This window comes from Rhinolophus ferrumequinum, chromosome 24 (genome assembly GCF_004115265.2).
Source record: "Rhinolophus ferrumequinum isolate MPI-CBG mRhiFer1 chromosome 24, mRhiFer1_v1.p, whole genome shotgun sequence".
Classification (NCBI taxonomy): Eukaryota; Metazoa; Chordata; class Mammalia; order Chiroptera; family Rhinolophidae; genus Rhinolophus; species Rhinolophus ferrumequinum.
In genome coordinates, this window is record NC_046307.1 from 44,743,532 (window position 1) to 44,765,455 (window position 21,924).

At 58.1% G+C, this 21,924-nt stretch overlaps 1 protein-coding gene across 2 annotated transcripts in view; it reads right to left on the reverse strand.

Annotated features, from left to right (window-relative positions):
* FAM20C (FAM20C golgi associated secretory pathway kinase) overlaps positions 1–21,924 on the reverse strand; it is a 34,902-nt gene that overhangs the window by 4,394 nt on the left and 8,584 nt on the right. The window contains exons 3-6 of one of the 2 annotated variants that reach the window (XM_033096064.1): positions 18,011–18,089; positions 4,792–4,926; positions 2,878–2,970; positions 1,878–1,993 (exon numbers count right to left, since the gene is read on the reverse strand). In XM_033096064.1, coding sequence (XP_032951955.1) covers positions 1,878–1,993; positions 2,878–2,970; positions 4,792–4,926; positions 18,011–18,089 — 423 coding nt within the window. The remainder of the gene's footprint in view (positions 1–1,877; positions 1,994–2,877; positions 2,971–4,791; positions 4,927–18,010; positions 18,090–21,924) is intronic. The other variant, XM_033096066.1, reaches the window with a different exon arrangement.

Below are 21,924 nucleotides of genomic sequence, written 5' to 3' on the forward strand. Positions count from 1 at the left end.
CCACCCAGTGCTCAGAGAAAACCAGCGCTTCCGAGCCTCTCAGGAAGGGCCTGGCTGGGGCGCAGGCTGTGGGAGCCGGCGGAGTTGGGTGGAGGCGGTGTGAGGCAGGAGCTGCCCAAGCTGAGCCCCAGCCTGGCCACTCTGTGGACGCTGTCCAGCTGTGGGCCTCAGGCGCCAGCCGAGATCTCGGGGTTCCCAGAGCCGCACGGATAAAGCTACCGTCGGGCTGTGAAAGTAGTCGGAAACAGCAAGCAGGAGTGGACATCCAGCTGCCAGGACTGACTGGACTGCCCACAGTGATGGCCCTACTTGGGCGTGAGAGATTTCCATGACACCCCAGATGCTGGCACGGCACCACTGCTGTGGGACACGGGACAGCGGGGGCCTGACAGTCCCCGTGCTGAGGACAGGGACGTGTCTTGGTTCATCTGCTTAGACTGATCACTGACTCCATCTTTTGTTTGTAAAAAGGCACCCACAGTCTTTTGCACCTCTGCAGTGCGGGCTTCTGGACACCGGTGGCTCTGCCCCGAGCCCACGTGGAGGCCGCTGTCCACCCAGGAGTCACGCACGACTCTGGGGGAGGCCCCTCTGTGCCCCAGGAAGCAAAACACAATGCTGCAATTTCCGATGGTTCCCCTTTCTTGAGATTTCACCCTGCGGCTCCTGCTCTTCATTTTGGCCGAGTTACCTAATAGCTCCCACACAGGTGAGCAGAGGACAAAATACTCATCCGTCCAGGGGACAGAAGCGAGAAGAAAGACACTGCGGTTGCCACCACAACGTGGGTGGATCTCAAACCAAGGCCTTCGAGTGCAGGAGACACACAGAAAAAGGACCCAGGAAACAAGACAGGAGCAGCTCAGGGGTCGAGGGAACCCGTGGGGATGGGGCTCGCAGCCCCCAGCAGCTATACCTCCAGAAAACCCTTTAGACGTGGGGATGAGGAAACCGTGCGCCCCCTAGGCCAGCCCCAGAATTACATGGAGTAAGAGCCAGTGCGTTGCCCCCCCAGAACGCTACGAGGGCCATCACCACAGGCAAAAGCACCCCTGGTCCCCACATGGCAGGACTTCCCTATAGGCACGTCCCACCCCATTCTGGCCCCGATGGCAGAAGCAGCAGTCTATCTGAGAGGGCCTGAGACCTGCTGGCTCACATGGGGACCGAGTTCATTTGTGGTGAGGTAACATTGTGCAGCCAGAGTGGCCACAACCACGGTGTGTTCTCAGCAGTAACAGAGGCTTTCTGACCCCTCTCTGTCTGACCTGAGACAGAGAACCTTCCAGGGAGTTCTGAGGTGAGAGCCCCGGAAGTGAGGCCTGGACAGCAACGTGGGGACTTGTGTGTGACGCAGAAGGACCATGTCAACGGCTAAACTGGGTGGGGGGCACATAGGACGAGGCGTTGTTTTCTTAGTGTTCGAACCTTTGAAAATAAATCACTAGAAACATTTCAATACAAATTGCAGAAAGAAATGAATAAGGGGGAGGCACACCGCCCGGGTGTGGCCCAGCCTGCACGCTGAGGGGCCAGCAGGGCACAGACGCCTCATCTGGCTGGACCGCCCGGAGAGGATTCCCGGAGAGCCTGGCAGTTTCCCAAAGTGATGCATTTTGCCTTTGAAAATCAACACGGCAGAAACAGCCTCTGTGCCCACCCCAGGGACCAACTGCGACGATGGCATGACAGCTGGGGGCAGCCGCGTAAAGTCAGGGTGCGACGGACAGATGTCCCTCGACAGGGACGGGCACGTGGCATGTGGTCGAGAGGAAGCAGCGGGCAAAAGAGCACTGCTGCCCACGTCAGCGTCTGAGGGGAGGCGAGCACGCAGCTGTGTGCGGCCGCAGCTCAGGGCGGCTTCCCGGCCCAGCTACCTGGAGAGATGAAGAAAGTCCGCCATAGCTTCTTGTCTCGGGTGACGTCCCGGATTTCCTTGGTCATGTTGATCATCCTGCCAGCCACGGGAGGGACCCGGCGGAAGTCCAGGATCCTGGCGGGAAGGGACAGGGGGAGGGGTCTTCATCTCGTGCCCCTCGGGCCGGCTCCAGGGCGGCCGAGGGGACTTGCCTCTCTCTGCCTCCTGGGCTCTATGGCTCTGCCTGGTTGTAGGACCAGGGTGCAGCCCGGACTCTGCATTCTAACCAGGCTTAGTGACACCAACGCTGTGTGCCCTGGGCCACAGCCCGAGCGTGAGGCTCAGACCCAGGTCAGGCCAGGGGTCCGCAGTGCAGATGGGGAGGTTCCAGAGGGCCGAGGTGGAGTCTCCCAATCCTCCAGCCCCTTGGGGCTGACCCCAGTCAGTCCAGGGGCTGCCGCTGGAGGGTGAGGGGTCCGAGGGGGCCTGGGGCCACTGGCCGCCCACCCCACATGGCCACACGCTGGCCGTCTGTCCACCCCCCAGCAGTGAGGGGCCATACAGAGCCCTAAGAGTTGCTGGGTAGAGTTGCCCCCGACACAGGTGACCATGGTGGGGGTACAGTTTGTGAGATTCCTGTCCCTCGGTCCCACTGGGGCCTCAGACAAATTTACACCTGCCATTACACCTGCAAAATTCACAGCCCTCAGTACACAGGCCCTCTTTTCTTCCTCTTTTATTCCCACAGGTCCCCCGCCTCTCCTGGTCCCCAGCCACTCAGCCATGTCCTGCCAGGTGCTCTCCTCGGTCCAGGCACATAGCAGGGCATGTCCGTCCGAGCTGTAACACCCAGGGCATGGACCACCTCTCTCATGAGCGTGGGCTGTGGCAAATCAGTGCTCACAGTGCTTCCGCTCCCATAGGCAGGGAGCGGTGAGGCTGAAGGGACGAGCTTGGTGCTCAGACCCTAGCAGCCCAGGCCCTGCGGGGAGCTGCAGGTGGGGGTGGGACGGGCTCACCTGTCCAGGTGGAAGGCTGCAATCTCCGCATTGTGCCTCTCGTAGTCCGAGAAATAGAAGAAGTCAGGGGGTGTCTCCTGCTCTCTCGTTTGCCTAGAGAAAAAGGGACAAAGCAGAGAGGGTTTATCACTGAGAAAACCTTCCAGTGGGAGGGCACCCGTGGATTGCACCAGCTCGCCAGAGACCAAACATTAAATTTCCAAGAATTTTGACAGTCGGTCACTAAACATTATGTGAGCTTACACTGAAATAAGTTGTATTTAAAAGTAGTAAATGTGTAGATCTCATCACTTCCCAGGTACTTTGCACCATGTCACCGTCTCCGCTCCAGCCTGCCGGCCTCCCTGGCACCTGCAGGTGGTGGCGAACGCGTCTCTCCCAACTCCATTTTCAGTGACCTGGTGGTGGGAGCTTGAAATCAGCCATGGAGGAGTTTTCGCAGCACAGAAATTGGAAACTACATATCAGACTTTTCCCCCGTGGCAGAGCCTGTTACCGAATACTAGTCGCCCATCACCAGATCCGAGGCACCAGCCAAACAGACTGTGTGGAAAGGCTGACGGCAAAAGGCAGCCCCTTGCCTCTGAGCCCAGAGACTGGGCGGCCTGTGGACAGGGAACGCATCGATGATGAAGACACGGAGCAGTGAGCTGGGGGCCAGGGTCACGGTAGACAAACTGTCCCTCAGCCAGCTCTTAGCCACCCATCAGCTCCCCGGACAGAGAGTGTCCCCCGGGGGCACGTAAGGGAGGGTGCAGGCTTTCCTGGGGCCACCTGTGTGCCGCCAGGACATGCTGGTGTCCGGGACCACACACCCTGCCTCCTCCCCTCCCCGGGTCACTCACTCACGCTCATGAGCCAACAGCCCCAGAGCAGGACTGTCAGAAGGGACCTGAGAGATGGGGAGGAGGCCTGGACCCCTTTTCTCCGGGACAACCATGCAGAGAGGCCGGGCAAGAGCACTTAGTGGCCATGAAAAGGTAGGAGGAAGGAGTCTGGAAGCTCCTTCCAGGAGAGACGAGTGACTCGCATGCATTGGTCATAAAGCACTTCCTGTCACCCAGCCGTGTCCTGCTTGCAGCCCAGCAGCAGGTGGGCAGCCAGGGTGCAGTCTCAGCTGGGGTCTGGAGCCAGGCCTCGGGCCCTGTGGCCTCCAGCCCAAACTTCTGGCTGGTTTGCACACTGAGGGCAGAGAGCCCGGGGGCGGGGGCCCCAGGCAGGCAGGGAGGCAGAGGGAGCAGCTCTGAGGGTGGGAGAGCAAGGGGCTGACCACTTGGCTACCCTCTAAAGCCACAGGGCGCTGGCCAGTCTCGGCCGCCCCACAGCCCTCCTCACTCCATCTCCCTGGCCTCCTGTCCCAACCCAGAACTAGAGCGGTCAGAAACCTCCGGCCACCTCGCCAGCCCTACCCTCCTCGCCTCACCCCTGCTGCTCCAGCATCCCCGAAGCTCTCAGCAGCCCCAGCCCAGGCGCCTCCCGTCTCTGACGCGTCCCTCCTCCACCCCACCCCCAAGAGCTGTCTCGGCCCCCAGGGTCCTTCCTGGCAGCTTGAGATGAAGGCTTCTCCCTTGAGGAGCTTGACACCTCAAGACTGATCACTGTTTGCTGGGCCTGGGCGGGAACGCTGATCCCAGCACCTGCTTTAGAACAGGTATTTAATAAACACACGAGGAATTGAGGAAGAAGCACAGGGAAGGGGTGTAAATCTGTCTGTAGCCTCGAGCTCTTTCCACTGTCATCTCTTCAGTTTCCACCACCATCACCACCTCCACAGCCATTGTCCCTAATGCATATTAGCTTCTCATTGCCGTCCCCACCCGACGGCATGAGCTATGATGCTAAAAAGTGAGCATTTCTACCTGCCAGTGCTTTGGCCTTTGTTCCCTCTCCCTCGCCTCTAAGTAGGGCACATACCTGGAATGCAGGTGGCTCTGAGCCCTGTTGCTGTGGGGAGAGCTCAGCCACTTCCTGGAGGCTCTGTGGCCAGGTTCCAGAACAGCTTCTGGTTCCCTCACATCTCCCGCCTCGGGGCCTTCCTCCATCCCTGGGCTGTTCACAGAAAGAGGAAGCTCTGTCCCCAGCCCTGAGGCCCTACAGGCTGTTTTGGCTTCCAGATGTCCCTTGCCCAGAATGGCCCCGGAAGTGCAGAGAAGTGGGGATGAAATGCGTTTTTGTCTGTGGACCCAGTGACTTTTCCTTCCTGAGGGCTTGACTTGCTCCCGGGGCTGCTGCGCTCTTTGGTCACGCCCCAGCTGTGCGGGTACTTGTGAGCAGTTTTAAGGCTCCTTTAGCCTGGGAGCTATTGGGCACGGGCCCAGCTTAGCCTGTGCTGATGAGGTCCACTGGACTGAGCCGGGCACTCAGGAAACACCCCAAGGGGAGGTTGGAAGGTGGCCCCGCTGTGGGCCTGCCCAGCCCCACCCTCTACCATCTGGTTTGGACAGAATGTCATGAGTGGGAGCAGGGGTACGGGGCCCGTGATGGGCAGACCTTGACCCTCGGTTTCCCCAGCTGTAATATGGGGATAATTTCTGCACATATCCATCCTCACAAGATAATCAAACAGGGCTTTGGTGTGTACGGCTGACCCTGGCCCCTCCTCCCCTCTGAGCGGGTCCGTGCTCACACATGCAAGGGGAAAGTCCCAGGGCCAATTTGGGAGGCCCCTGAAGGAGGGCCTGCTGGCTCCCCGCGGGTCTCCCTGAAGGTTGGTGCCAGAATAAGTGCAAGCAGTGAAAATCTGCTGGCCATGCAGTGCCAGCGATGGAAGGAAAGGAGTAGGGACCCCTGGCCCATCACCCACCCGGATGATCTGGTGAAGTGACAGCCTCCATGAACTGTCCCTATGGGCCAGGCCACGCCCCAGGAAAATTCAGTGGTCTTTGAGCTGCGCGTGTCCGCTGCAGGGGGCATGCTGGCCCCTCCCAGGGCCAGGCTGCTGAGTAGCGGACAGCGTGGGGACATGTGTGGGGTGCCAGGGGCCGCAGAGCTGGGTGGCACAGGGGACTTCTTTCCTCCCCCCAGGCCTGGAGGAGACGGGACATGCTCCCCTCCGAGGGCAGTCTCCCACCTTCCTGCTACTTCCGGGTCGCACTGCAGAACAGAAGGTGCTGTCGCAGACTCAGCCATTTGGGTAAAACACTTTGGAAAAATACTGAGCCCACTGGCACAGGCAGGAGACTGGACTTGGCTGTACCTACTCACCTGGCAGCCTCTCTTTTCCTCCAGGTGTCCTGGCTGAAGGTGTGCCCAGGTGTGGGAGGGCAGGTGAAGGGTGCAGCCCATCCCAGGCCAGGGCCTCTTCCTGAGGTGGGGCAGGGACTTTGGGAAGGAATCGCTATGGGACCCTGGCAGAGCACCCAGAGCTTGTGCCTCCCTAACAAAGTGGGGACGCCGTGGCCCAGGACTGCATTTCCCAGGACAGCGCCCAGAAGCCAGGGTCGGGTCCAGGTGACTGCGAGAGAGGGGCCAGGCGGCAGCCCCTCCCCTGGGACAAGCCAGACCCCCCTCCTCTCCAGCCAGGGGACCAGTGATGGGAGAAGCCTCCTGGTCTGGCCACGTCCTCTCGGATGATGGATGGATGGACACTGCCCCCACACTGGGGGACGGGGGCAAGGTCAGTGCCTGGAGCTCGGCCAGGTCAGAAGAAGCCCCACCTGGCACAGCAGGAAGCAGAGAAGGTGTAAGGGGGGCTTTCCCTGTGAAACAACAGCTGAGGAGCTGGCCACAACCATGGTCAGTGACCCAGTGACCGGCTCGGTGAGAGATAGAGGGGATTAAAGAGGAAAGAAAAGGTGAAATTCAGAAGGGGAATCCTGAGGAAGGTTCCCGCAGGAAGGTCCCAAAACTTCACACCTCTGCCTGGCTTGCATGGTCACCCTGAGTCCCACAGGCCACTAGAAAGCAGGACCTGGGTGGGGGGGGTCCCAGGGGATGCCCAGCACCTGACACCCTGCTGAACCCTGGCAAGGGCCATTCGGGACTGGTGCTCGCTCCCACCCCCTGCCCAGTGACCACCCCAAACCCTGTCCTTCACAGGCACTGCCCTCCGTGACCCAGGAAACTCAGCTGCTGGTGGCTGCTCACCAGCATGACAGTGACCTCTAGGCTGACCTCTCCCAGGGACTCTGAGCCAAGGCCCCAGGGCCTGTGACACAGCTCCTTAAGTGGCAAAAGAAACTCTGCAGAAATGATTAGGTTGGGATCTTGAGAAGGGGAGGTTTTCCTGGCTTGTCTGGTGGCCCAGTGTCATCACGAGGGTCCAGAGGAGGCCACACTGAGGCTCCAGCTGCCTGGGCTGCAGCTTGTGTCCGTTGCTCCGTCCCAGAGCCGCTGGGAGGGACACGGCCTGCAGCCACAACAGGGCTCAGACCTCCACAACTGTAAGAACACATTTCCGTCCTTTAGCATGGAACTCGGGCTGATGCTTGACGGCGGCAGCAGGGCGCTGGCAGTGTTTGGCAGCAATGCCGCACGGGCAGCGAGCGGCCCTGGAAGGGTGTGCATTGTGGTCTAGCTCCTCCAGAGCTGGCTGCACCAGGCCTGCAGAGCTTATTACACTCAGAAACGACGCAGAACATTTGGAGAGAAGGCACCTGTTTCCACAGAAGCCGAAGAGAGGCAGAGCCTGATCAGCTGGAGGCACCCTGGGCTGCACAGTTAACCCTCGGGAAGCCCCAAAGCTCAGACCCTGCCCCCATTTAGTGACAAGGAAGTCTGAGGTCGGCTGGCCGGGAGGAAGAAGCATTTGCAGAAGCAGGAAAGGGCAGCTCCTGGGTTAGGGCGGGCTGGCTGACCCAAATCTGTGCTCCTCCCGGAGGGCCCATGGAAGGCAGCTGCACCCCCGGGCAGTCCCACAGCCTGTGTGTACTCCGGAGCAGGTGCACTCTGGGCACCGGAGCTGGACCCACGAAGCCGGAAGATTTGGCCACCAGCTCAGGTGTCTGGGCTCACGTGGGGACACGGGAAGGGCCAGAGGTCTGGCTGCAGGGCTGGCTCCCGCTGCAGGACCCCAACTTGAGGCTGTGACTTCAGTGGCAGGGAAGTCCCCACAGTGTCATTCCTGCGCTCCCCAGCCCTCCCAAGTAGTGGTGCCTTGGTTTTCGAATGTAATCGGTTCCGGAAGACCATTTGAGTTCTGAAACATTTGAAAACCGAGGCATGGTTCCCCCATAGAAAGTAATGCAAAATGGATTAATCCATTCTAGACTTTTAAAATCAACCCCTAAAACTGCAAATTTGGCATGAATCTTACTATCTAATGATACCATAGATCCATAAAATTTACAGCGTTCGTAAACCAAAATGTTCGCCAACTGAGACGTTCGAAAACCGAGGTACCACTGTACTTCACTGTTACCACACCTTCCCTCACCCCCATAACAACTGTCAGGACCACTCATCTCCTCCCTTTAGAAGCACAGCTCCTTCACAGCTCCCACTGTTACTATTAACACTCAACATTCTTTAATTTGTGGGAAAGCAGAAAACTTCTGCTTAAAAATAGAGGAAACTTCCTGCATTAAAAGCCAACATTTCCACGGCTCCTACTGTGAGTGACAGCCCGCTAAGCAGTTTATGTGAATTCACTCCTGGATCCTCATGACACCCTGGGAAGTGTCCCCACGACGGACCAGGACACGGCCAGTCAGGGGTCTCAGCCCACTAACAGCGGTGCCCCGATTCCGGGCCATGTGCTCGGGTTTGAGGCTCTGCTTCAATGCATGGTGCCCCTGGGGGGCTGGCCATGTCCTCGCCACTGGACACCTAGGGAACCAGCTGCTGGAGAGGGGCCGGCACTGACCCCACCCCCTCCAGGCTGACAGGGCACAGATCCACCTTCCGCTCCCTTTGAGAAGACTGGCAGGTGGGCAGCCGAGGGTGACACCTCCAGGAGGTACAAATACCCTCTGCCCAGTACCCGCATGCACTGCCCCACCAGGCCTGTGTGGACAGGGCAGGGCTAAGCGTCCCCACACAGTCAAGCCACGTGCCTGCCTGGTTAGCGGGTCGCACGGCGGGACGGCCTAGCTGACGTCAGTCGAATGTGGACGCAGGAGCCAGGGAACAAAGCAGCAGCACACTGTCAGGTCAAAGTCAGCACAAAGGGCAGCTGGCAATTCTCAGGGTGCAGGCTGTTTTGGGGTGTCCTCATCACAGCTCGGCCCCCGAGAGCCCTGAGCACAGAAGGGAAATGGAGGCCCAGAGAGTGGTGGGCCTCACGCAGCCCTTTGTGCAAGGAGACCGCCACCCCAAACCCTGTGAGCCAGAGGCCACTCACGAGGACCTGCCGAGACGTGTCTGCAGGCAGCAGGGCACACACTCTTGCGGCCGGACGCACACAGCTGCGGTGCTCACACACAGGCTGCAGGGCTCCCTCTCATTCTCTGCAACAGGTGGGTGAACTAAGCATGCCAGGGTTCTCCATGAGGCCCCCACCACCGAGGACATAGTGTGGTTGCCTGGTGACCTCTTCTGGGACCTTCTGCCTACGGGACCCGTCCACCCTGTGTCCAGCCCGACTGTCCAACGTTCCACAGATCATGGCTTCCTGCTGACCCACCAGGGCACTGCCCCTGCCACCCAGCATGAGGCTGCCCCTGCCCTGCCCTGCGCCTCATCTTGTCTCCTGCCATCTGCCTTATACTGTCACAGGCCCTTTGGATTTGCTGTCCCCTGGCCCAGAAACTCTGGCCCTGGTCTTCCGTGTCACCCTCCTTGACCAGATTTTCTAACAAACAGATGTCCCACTCACAGGTGGAGGTCAGGAACCCAGTGCACAAATCCAGCCATCACCTGACTTGTAAGCCACGTTTTGTTGGCGCATGCTGGAGTCTGTGTGTCGCCTATGGCTGCTCTCATGCTGATGGCAGAGTCGAGTAGTGACGGGGGACGTCTGGCCTGCACAGGTGAAACCGTCACCCATCTGTCCCTTCACAGAAGCTTGCTGACCCCGGTCTCAGCCATCACCTGCTTTCGTGCTCTTGGTGTTTCCCACTCTGAAGTGACGTATTGCTGGACTATGGCTCACGAGCTGTCTGCTGCTGCCTAAAGCAGGGCCTGGCACACAGTGGGTGCACAGTAAACACGTGAGGATGAAAGAATATCGATTTGCGCTTGCTGAGATCACCTGCCCCGACTGTTCTAGCAAAGGGCTCGGGGACCCCCAGAGTCCAGCGAAGAGCCCAGCTCCCTCGGAAGAGTCGCTCATTTTGTTAGCTGGGTGGGAAAACTAACTCAGAAGAGACTCTTAAACCGCTTACGTTCAATGTAAAGAAAACCGATTTTAAAATGAGTGAAACAAAATTTCTAACTGTAAAGAAAGTCTGAGGTCTTTTCTATTTAAAAATAATTGCAATGATTTTGAGTTGATTTCAAAAGCAAAGGGGGGAGATCTACTTCGAGTTTTAAGATCTGCTGTTTCAAACACCCTCCCGTCAGCTCCTCCAGTTTCCATGGGTGTGAGAAAGCAGTGGCATTAAAGAGGAAAAGAGTGCGGCTTCCCCAGGCGCCCAAAGAAGACAGGCGCGTGTCTCCCTTCTGTATCCAAGCCCCTCTGGGTTTGTCATTTTATTTAGATGTAATAAAAAGATGAGGGTGTCACTGAGCTCCTAGCTTGTCAACCATGGGTCAGACATTTAGTAGCAAGACCACTGCTGTGATGTTGTTTTTCCAGAAGGAAAAATAAACCAGACGCAGGGGATAGGGCTCGCATCCCGCCCCTTCTCTCGGCTTGTATAAGGACGTCTGCAAAACTTCCTTTTGGGGCATAACAAACCACCAGACCTGATCACACTGCTCTTGGAAGTTGATCACACCGACTTTCATTTTCCTCCCAGTACAAGGAAAATAAAGACCACATTTTCTTTCCCCGCCTTTTAACCTTCCCTCCCTTTCATGACAATTAGAATGACGGCCACACACTAGCAGGCAACCTAGAGACTGTAATAACCAGAGAAAAGCACAGAAAGACTCTCTCGATACTGCTGTTTAGGAGAATGTTTTCGGAAAAAGTGACTTGCTTGCTTTGATTTTAAACAAAGGGAATAATCTTTTCCAGAAGCCCCCAAGGAAACGTTTGCCACAGTCAGGGAGGGCGGCCGGGTGACAGGTCAGGGTGGGGAGAGGCCTGGGCTCTGCCGGAGTGAGTGCAGCAGGTGCGGGGCCCACGACGCTGAGCGCTCCCTGCGGGGCCTCTGTGACGATCACAGAATTGCCAATAGTTTCCTTCCCTTTTATTTTATGCGAAGGCATTTCCAGCTGCCAAAGAGGCTCAGGGGAGACAGATGTACCTTCTGTGGTCTGCCTGGTTAGTGCCCTTCTGGCTGCAGGTAAATCTACAGGGTGGGGAACCGGCAGAGGCGGCCTGGTGGACTCGGGCCGGGTGCAGGGCCAGCATGGCCGCCCGTGCTGCTCGCTGGCTCCACGCAGCTCGGCAGCTCTGTGCATGGGGGGTGATTCCGGCCCTGAGCCTCTGGCCCCGTCTGTGAGTGGGCAGGTGCTGCGCAGGCTGCCCTGCGTGTTGAGAACCCTCAGGCCGTGTTCCCTGGGCCTAAGGGTGATGTTGCCGCTGCAGTCCCTGCCCCTCAGGCCCTCTCAGGTGGGACGCACAGGATTCTCTGGGTGGGCGGTGCCCAGCCAGCCTTTTCTGCAGCTTTGGAGAGCCCAGTTGACGCGGGCAGAGCAAGCCACCGTGTGCTCCACACTTGGACGTGGGGACACTTGGGTCCCAGAGAAAAGATTTGCAGTGGGCCCTGGGGAGCGCAGTGGGGATCGGTGCTGGAGAAGACCCTTCTCCAGGGATCCTTCTGGAAGGCCCATCCATGTCGTGCTTCAGGAAGCAGCCCCCCAGATGCTTCTTCTGCCGTTGTCTCATCGAGCTCGTTAAAATCCAGCTGGTTCCTGGTGATGGTGGTACACGCAGTGGACAGTGGTCTTCTGACGCTGCCTCCAGGCAGGGAGCCAGGGGCTGCTCTGGGGTCCCAGCCGCCCGGCCTCAGATCCGCCCCTGGGCCACGGGCATCGTCCTGCTGCCGAGACACCATGGGAGGCTCAGGAGACTCTCAAAAGCCTGTTATGGGTTTTGATGCTTATTTGTTTTCGATTAATAAAGTCTATTTTTTTCTGAATATGAAACTAATCCATGAAATTGGAGGCAACCTGTGTCCTGCACTGGGAGCTTGTAAGGTAAACGGCCTCTAAATGGCATCTGTCAGACCCGAGCTGGCCTGTCTCCCACAGGCAGGTCCTGGTTCTGCTTCCGTTCCCGCGCATCGCCACAGCCTGGGAGCCTCCCCAGAACACACTGGATCTCTGCACAGCCCCTGCAGTCGCCACACGGCCCCCAAGCCCTGCACGGCCGTACCTCATGCGTCCCCCACACACGGGTACCAGCCCCCGGATGGCCCCACCGAGTCCTCCTCACTCACTGAAGCCCAGACGCAAAGATCCAGCTCCCACCCAGCCCACCACCAAGGCCGCCCTTCTGCCCTTGCAACCCTGGTGTGACACTCGTTGTGCACCCAGGGAGCCCCTGAGAAAATGAGCCGACTGCCATCAAGCCTCGTTCTGTCAAAGGGCCTGGCCTGTCAAAGGGCCTGGCCTGTCAAAGGGCCGCCCCATGCCTGGCCCCCGCTCGCCGTGAGCCCCTGATCTCAGACTTGGGCCCTACATGTGGATGTTGCTGGAATGTTCTCTTGACCTTCCCACCTGGGTTTCCCCATCCGGGCCTCAGCATAAATGCTGCCCTCTACACACGGTCCAGAGCGGGCTCTGCAGGCGGTGTCTGGGGGAGGGACCCAGGTACGCCGTGGTTCACGGATAGGCCCTGCCTGTCCCTAGGCCATCTCTGCCACGTCGCTCAGCTTGAATCCTCGCCACGATTTACCCTCGGAAATGTCCGTGCTTATCTGTTTACATGGCCACGCCAGGTGGCACCTTCTGCGTCCTGTTCACTGCTCAGTTCACTGCAGTAGACACTGGTGACTGAGCCAGGTCGGGGGTGGGGGGGGGAGCACAGCAGAGGGAGGAACCTAACCACTGAGATCTGCAAGGGGACAGCTTTTCAGGGAGGCCCCATCTCAGCCTGGGGCCCGGGAGCTCTGAGCCCACGTGGGACACGGGCTTCGGGGGAGCAGGTTAGAATCTGACTAAGGATCCTGGCCCGGTGGCCCCATGGGGGAGGGGGCTGAAGCGCCTGAAAGTCAGAGTGAGAGCAGGAGCGGGCTTGGAGGCCGGCCCAAGCTGAGTGTGGCCACAAAAGGGCCCTTGTCCCCTTCTGGCCAGGCCTGGGCCTCTGCGGGCCCTACCCAGCGACTAGCTATTGGGCCATCTGTTTATCTTTGGGGCTGAGTGAGGGTACCAGTGGGGACAAAACATGAATTATTTATCAGAAGAACTCAAATACTTGGAGACTGCTAACCGCTTGGTCCCTGGTCCTCAAAACCCGTTCATTTGCCCAAGCCTCAGTGTGTGGGACATGAGCTAGAAGTGTTCCCGCCCCCAGGGAGAGCCCTCCTCCTTATGCAAGGCCCAGCTCCAGGTCTTCTCCCAAGGTCATCCACCCGCCGACCTGAGCTGTCACCTGAGGGGCTGTGTCAGCTCTGCTGCCGGCACCCAGCACCGTGAACACAGACAGACAGGGCTCCAGCTCTCCAGCCTGTGCTGGAGGTCAGACCTGGCAGGTCACACTCAGTCGGGGCAGGGGGCCCGGGCTTCCGCACTGAGAAACGCTGTCCCCAAAAGCTTTCTGTAGCCGCCTCTGTTTATGCATCTCAGCTATGAGGAATTCCTGGGCCTCAAACAGCTGTTCACAGGTAGTTTCTGTGGGAGACACACACACACACACACACACACGAAGCAGATGGCAGAGGACAGGTCCTGGGCATCATAGGACACAGAGCTGAGTTTCACCCTCAGCCACTGGGCCAAGTCCTGGCCTGGCAGAGAGCAGGTAAACCAAGGCAGATGGGACCTGCTGGGCTGGGGGCCTTGCCCCGTGCACTGTGAACACAGCTGAGCAGCAAACAGGAGACACATCCAAGTTTTAAGTCCTCGTCACTACGCACAGTGCTCAGAGCCGGCTGGGAAAAGGGGCGGGACCAACTTCTCAGTGACGACGGCGACCACCTGGCCCAGCCTCACACCCAAGACTCTGGACTCAGCCCTGGCCTGCGGCCCACACCCTGCTCACACTGATCCTAATGTCTTCCTCCTTGAGACACAGTTGAGACCAACGGCCACATGACTGGCTGTGCAAAGGGCCTGCCAGCTGCCCTGTGACCCTGTCCCTCCAGAGACTGTCAGGCCCTAATCAGCACGTGGAGGTGAGGAAGCAGTTTTCTCAGGGGTGACACACAACCCAGCACGGTGGCCTCAGAGACGTGAAGGAAAGGAGGGACAGAGAAGGGAGGTGGGGGGTGGCCCTCCCATGCTGACAGCAGCCGACACGCGTCAGCTGAGGCTGCAGACACAGCTGTCACCCCAGGCCACACCTGGTTCTTCCGGACCAAGGAGTCAAGAGCAGGACAGCAGGGGAGCCTGCTGCCCACTGCACAAGGGCACTGAGCACTTGCCTCCTGGGACTTCTCTAGGCCGTGTGTGCACAGCCCGGACGCCACCTGTGAGCCAGGCCCTGTGCTCCCAGGGCTGCAGTGGTGGAGACACACTGCCGTCTGCCTGCCCTGGGCAGCAGCAGAGCTGGGTCTGTCCCGGGGCTTGGTCAGTGTTGGTGGGGTGGCTAAACGAGTATTTCTGCTCGGAGGTGGTCACAGCCAGGGTTGTGGGCATGCCTGCAAGGGTCCTTTCCAAGAAGCAGGTTGAAATTTGTTGCAAAGAGCCTCTACTCTCTGGTGTGTCCCACCATCCAGTGTCCTGCAGGTGACCTGGTACCCTATCTGCTGAACCAATCCAATGGGGTTTAGACCTCAAGACCTCTTCCTATACTGCCTTTGCTGACAGATGGGTAAACTGAGTCCCAGCGAGGGGAAGGAGGTCTCACGAGAACGGCCCTGCCAGGCCTGCTGGCTCTGTGGACACACCGGTCCTTCAAAACTTCAGCCACACCCATCATCTACACGCCATTTTCATTGCATACACACTTTTCAGTATTAAAACTAAATACCACATCAGAAGCACAAGCAGTAACAACAGACAAATCGACATCCTCAAAATTAAAAACTTGTGCTTCAAAGGACACTACACATGTGATAAGGGTCTTGTATCCGAAACATATAAGAAACTCTTACAACCCTTTGACAAAAAGACAACCCAACTAAAAACGGCAAAAGACCTGAATAGACATTTCTCTGAAGAAGATACACGAATGGCCAACAGGCACATGAAAAGATGCCCCAGAGAAATGCAAGTCAGGTCCACAAGCAGACACCACCTCATACCCACGAATGGCTGTGATCAGAGGGGAAATCGTGGTAAGAGCTAGTGGAGATGGCTGGTGGGGTCCCAGAGTGGTGCCAGCACCGCGGAAACAGGCTGGCAGCCCCTCGAGCGGTCAGTTTAGTTACTAGATAACGTACAGCTCCACTCTTAGGTACCTACCCCAGAGAAATGAAAACACACATTCACTCAAAAACTGGCCCGTGAGTGTCCACAGCAGCAGGATAATACAGCCCACGTGGGACTAAGCCAGATGCCCACTAAGTGAGGATATATGAGTAAAGGTGGCCCGTCTCACACTGGGCTGCCATTCGGCCTTTGAAAAAAAGCAGTGAGGCTCTGACACCCGCGACTACATGGATGAGGACGTGATGCTGAGTGACAGAGGCTGGTTACAAGGGACACGTGCTCTATGATCCTCTTGTTAGGAATTCCAGAAGACGTAAATCCATGGACAGGAAGTGCGTGAGCGGTTGGTTGTCTAGGCAGAGAGGACGGCCAGAAGGAACTGGGGGCAAGGGTGGCAGCTGGACAGTTGGCGCTCTAGTGACGCTGACAAGCTGCCCTAGGAATGTAACTCTCATTTCTGTCACTCAGCCTGTGGTGATCCTAGTTTCATTACACATCGTTTCACTTAAAGCTGCAGAATCTGTGGACGACGGTAAGGGAGGACCTTCTTTGCAGAGCTTCAGGCAGAAGCATCTAGACTGACTGTGGTGATGGAAGCCCCTGCACTGCAAGCCCATGTGCACGACCTGTGTGACATGTGAGTTATATCTTGATAAAGCTGTTAAAAAACCTTATCACTTTAACACTGAAAGAAAAATATCCAGGGACTCACAGGCTGATGTGCTGTTATAGGTTTTCCAACCCCTATTAAAAATATGTCACAACCACACTATAAACACTCACCCACACACCACACAAAGGACCCCACTGGCCTCTTCCAGACCCTCCCAACTTTTCCTTCATGATCTCGGAGGAAAAATACTACCAGTAACTAACTCATGATATTCTATCAACAATTTACAAAGATTATGAGTTCACAGAAGCGCAGTTTTCTTAGAGAACTATTAATTGTGGATTTTAACTTTTTAATGCAACAGTTATAAACCACCGTTTTTCTCACATCCAAACCCCAGCTGTTGGGGGACAGGGAGCAGGCCCTGGGTCCTGCCACTGGCCATGATCGGGGAGCATCATCAGGGGAGCAGTGGCTGCCGGCCACGGGACTCGTCAACACCAGACTCAGAGTTTGGTCAGCAGGTGAGGAGCGGGCATCAGGAATGCCTCGGCCCCACCCCAAGAAACGGTGGGAGGACCAGGCCAGGAAGGGCAGGGACCCTGGCACCTGCCCTGCCCGGCTGGAGCCCCCTGCCCAGGACTGCGCCGTGTGCGGGGGCCACAGCCTCAGCTGACCTCCGGACGCCAATCACCTGGCTGACTCTGGCCATCTAGCTGGTACGCCATGAACACGTCCTTTTCCTTTCCAGACCTGTCTCCCCAACTGCCTTGGGGTTCTCAACCGTTTTATGGCTTCAACCTGGGCCTCAAACCTCCCCACTCGACCCAGTGGTCACACGGGCCTTTGCTGAGGGCAGGCACAAGCCCCACCCAGACTGTCCATCTGTGGCCTTGGCCTTCAGCTGCTGGTGAGGCCGGGCTGACATCCTGTCCGCTGCGAGGTCGGGCAGAAGGGGGCCAATGTGAGCTGCCTGAGCTTCTCCCGGGAGCTCTGGAGCTTGGCTGTCAGGACCTGCCAGGCCACAGGCCTGTATGCTCAGCTCCTCCTGGGACCGTGGAGGTGCCGGTGCCCATGTGGGGAGGGCGGCACCCTGACTTAGGGACTCCGGGCTTGGGTTCGACCTTGGGTGATCTGTACTGCGACGCCAAGCCCCGGTTCTGTCTTCTTTACATGGCAGAATGAGCCAGTTCCTCTAACTGGTGGAGGCGCTGAAGGACCAACAGGGTGTGTGACCATCAGCACAGAGCCCAGCCCAGGCCATCGCAGCTCAGCACTGGTGCTGCCCGCAGCTGGTGTCCTGACTCCTCAAGGTGACATGTGATCTCAGAGACTCACGCAGGGACCCTTCAGAGGAACAGGCCAGCCCTCCTGGCCTCAGGGGACTCTCCCCAGCGGCTCTGAATACACTGGACATGCTTTTCCAGACTGGAGGCTGCAGCCACTAACACGAGAGGCCATGCCTTAAGCATGTTTTCAGCCACTGTCTCTCAGTGGAAGGACCCAGGCCCACCTGTCACTTGTCATGACGCAGCATCCGAGTGTGAAGCCGCCCTCTGCCCTCCACAGCTCCACATAGATCGCATGGCCTGCCAAACCGAACAATTCTGCCTGCTAACCCTTCACGGGGACTCTGTGACCCTGACACGTGCTGCACAAGCCAGAGTCACCTCCTTCAGAGGCATTTCAGTGTCCACACTCGGGGGGTGGGGGGGCCTTGTGTAAAACAGTCACTCTCGCTAGGGTAGAAATGATCCAGCCGTTTAGCAGGGATGGGGGTGGGAGGCGGTCAGGGGGAGAGACCCGTGCTGCCCACATTGCCAGGACGGGGAGAAAGCCGGGAGCGCTCACCCTTGGTTCACCCCAAAACACCACTGGGGAAGCATCGCCTTTCCCACCAGAAACAGTGGCTGCTACAGCCCCCGCCCTAGCTCGGACCCCTTTCCGGGTCCCTCTGCGCACCTTGCACCCCAGGCCCACCCAGCACCTGGCACTTACTTCATGGGTTTGAACAGCGCCTGCCCGTAATTCTGGAACGTCATGATGAGCTTCAGCTGAGTGCCCCCCGACTTCATGGCTGCAGGGGTAAAAGACACAGGGTCACCTGCTGCCCCACCCCCTCTGCAGGCAGCGAGGCTACCTCTGTACTTGCCCCCACCCCCCAACCTGGGCCCCTGGACGTGGTCAGGGCCCCCTTCTGCCTGGGGGGGGGTGTACAGGAAACCCCTTATAGGGGTTTCCTACAAGGACGCTGACACATGCCCTCCCCTCATTCAGGTGTTGTGGCCAAACTGTCCCACTATCACCCATGAAGAAACTGGGTTCTAGAATGGCCAGGCGTGACCCTACCAGCAATGCCACCGCCCCCAGGAGCTTCTTTCAGGTTTACAGAGCGCCCAGGACCTCTTGATGCCAAGGCTTTCACCACATTCTATGGGTCACACCCACACACACCCACACACTTACACCCACACACACCCACACCTACTCACACCCACACCTACTCACACCCACACCTACACCCACACACACTTCCACACACACCACTGAGGGCCCCGTCTACATTTCTGGTGCCTCGAGGAAACTTGAGCAGGGTTAATGTGAGGAGACCCTGAAGACCCCTTGGCTGGAAGCTCCTCACATCCAAGGGGGCTCCCAGGGCCTCCAGAGGACGCCATGATGGGTGGAAGCCTCTGGAAGCACTGCCCTGGCTTCCTATCAGCTGTGAAGCCTAAAGACTTCATGAAGGGACCTGCTCTCCCCTGACTGCGGATGGAAGGTACTCAGGGTTCCATGCGGGCAGCTTGGCTGTGGCAGCCCCAGGAGTTCAGCTGGCCAACCTCTGCAAGGGGTGGGCTCCAGGCCACCCAAGGCAGGCCATGCAACGGCCTGTCCAGTGTTCATGGAAGGCCTTCTGTGTCCATACCACTGGCCATGCTGATATCACAGGAGTGACCAAGAAGAACAAGGCACAGTGGCCCCCAGAGTCCATGCTCGACTGAGCAGGACACCAGTAAACCACGGGCACCTCAATGACTGTAGGCTCTGGTGCACGAGCCACAGGCCAGGAGGTGACATTTCAGCTGCTGTCACAGACAGGCGCTGGGAGGCAGGGGAAATGCACAGGCCTAGAAGGACATATCTCCAGCCCTGGGAGCACTCGGGGTCCCACCCATCCAGTGGCCAGGACGCCTGAGCATGTGTGCAGGTCTCAGCGGGGTCTCGCCAGCCAAGGAGAGGTGGGTGCTCGGCAGCAGTGACTGAGACCCAGGTGGGTGCTGCCCTCCCCCCACGTCCCGCTGCATAGGGGCCTAGCTCCGGGGTGGAGGACGGGAGGTCGGGCAGCCGGTGGTGGTTTTGATGAGGACAGAGACGGCGAAAATGGGAAAATTCAGGAGAAATCTGGGAGTCTGAGGAAACATTTGGTGGAGTGGGTGTGGGTTGTGGAGGAGAGAGGGACCTAGAATGACCCTCGGGTTTCAGCGGGAGTGGCTGGGTGATGCAGCAGCAATCAGCCTGGAGGAGAAGATCACGGCCTCAGAGCCTGGGGTGACTCGGGAGAGACCCTGTGCGAGCAGGCTGGGCTGTGGGTACAAATGTGAGGACCATCCACACAGATGACCAAAGGCTGCGGATGGAGGAGCTCACATGGGGGCAGAGTGTGGTGAACGAGGGTCCAGGACCAAGCCCTGGGACATGAGAACAGTTCAGGGTCAGGAAGGGGCTACTGGGGTCTGGGAAAGAGCCGAGGTGAGAAGGGTGGACATGATCACGAAAACAGACAGGGTGTCATACCTGAGGGAGCCGTACTGCAGGGCTTTGTCGTGGGGCAGCCGTGAGGCCCGAGCAGAATGTGCGCAGCTTCCTGTGGCTGGGCACCCTCGGAACCCATTCTTCCTAATCTCGGTTTCCCTTCTATTAAAGGGGGCTCGAGACACTGCGCAGCCTCCTCCACAGGAGTGTGATAGGAGGTCAAGACAAACTATTGGAGTTGGCAACACAGGGTTCCATTCACGGGTGACATGGGGATGACACCCATCTCCTAGGACACCACCACCACCTCTACAGGGGTGCCAGCACGGGGCATATTCAAACGGCACATTGTCACAAGCTGCAAAGAACGACCAGGAGGTCTGAGCTCCCTGCACGTTTTCAGTGGCTCCCATGGCCTCTGTGGGCACCAAGGCCAGACACTGTGTCCAGGCTCCAGCCCGGCCACTTGTCCCAATCCCTTCCTATGCAGCATCTGCCCCAGCCACTGGCGGGACAGCCTGGCTGGGTCTGAAGGGGCCCTGAGTCACAGCCCCAAGATCAGTGCGGGACTTGGTCTGTCAGTGAAGCTCTCCCAGCCTGTGCGCCTTCAGGAAAACAAAGCCACCAACAACTGCCACCCCACTCCAAAACACTGGAAATCCCCAAGAGTGCCTGGGCCTGGGGGTGGATGGACACTGCACGATAATCTCTCGAGACGGAGTCGTCAGCCCTCTTAGCGGTGCCAGGACTTCTGTTTGATCCTTAGGCCGAGAGCGCATGAGGCTCCCTGAATGGCTCTCTTGTGAAAGGTGGTAAGTGGGTGAGTGAGTGTGAGACGGGGCGCAGACAGGAGACGAAGCTCAGCAGTCCTCTCCTTAGAGAGAGCGGCCGAGGATTTTAACTCCCTTTCGCCCTTATCTGTGTGTTCTAAATTTCTACAATGAACACTTATTATGTTTTCAGTAAGATGGAGACAGCAGTGATTATTAAAAAAAATTAATGGCATGATTCAGCCCCATTTGATGTCCCCAACATCCATTTAATAACTGGGGTCACTGGATTTAGTTATTCCTTCCTGGGCCAATGAGAGACAGTACACCAGCTCTTACCAGGGCTTATAGTCCTGATTTTTCTTAATAACAAAACAGTATGCAAATCTGGTTCCTTTAATCGTTCTTATTCTGGAAGCAAGTCCCATCTGCACTGCTGCCCCAGTGGATTACCAGCTCCTCCCACAGAGCAAATACGTCATTAGAAGTCAGGGCATCAGACTCTCCCAGCAACTGAGGAGGAGTCCAGACACGCCAGCCTCCTGCGACCTGCCCTGGGCACCATCTTTCTCTTGTCTGGGGTCTGTGCCCTCCCACAGATGTCCGCCATGCACCCGGCCAGGCTGCAGTCTCAGATACACAGCTGGGATTCTGCTCTAAAAGTGGTGTAGTCTCCCTACAGAAACCCACACACCCACGCCTGATGTCCTGGCAAAGCCAAGGTACTGGTCTGGGGTGGGGCCAGAGGCAGACGCGTCCGCAGGCTGAGGGCACAAAGCCAGGACACCGCGCAGGCCTGAGAGGGACGGTGTAAGTTTGGGGTTTCTTCTTAAGACAGAGCGAGAGTCGTGACTCAGGACACCTTGCCCAGAGCTGAGGGGAGGTGTCATGAGAGCAGTGGTGCTCAGAGGAGGTGCCCACAGAGGCCCTGGGCGAGAGCCTCTGGATGTGCCCTCACCCGGATGGGTCTGCACGTGTCCCTGTGGACAGAGATCCAACAAAGCCCGGCCAACCACAGCCCCAGGGAGGGACCCAACTGAGGGGTAAGCCCACCACGGGCAGGAAGCCAGGCTAAGGCCGGGTTGTCTTGGCGACACCCAGCAGCCACGTGCCCGGAAGTCCCCTTCAGCCATCTGCTGCCTTCTCCCCACACACCGCCGTCGTCAGCAGCACGCAGGGCACCCAGGCCGTCTCCACAACACCCAGCAGCACCACACCCTCCGGCGCCTCTTGTACAAGCTCTCCCCTCCACTGCCTATCTGCCCAGCCCACCTCCCACCAGAGGGTCCCACTGTACGGACTGTGGTGTCAGCTCAGTCATTCCCGGCGTCCCCGGAGGGCCATCCCCCCAGCTCTGTGTCAATGTGCCCTATTAATTAACACTGATTA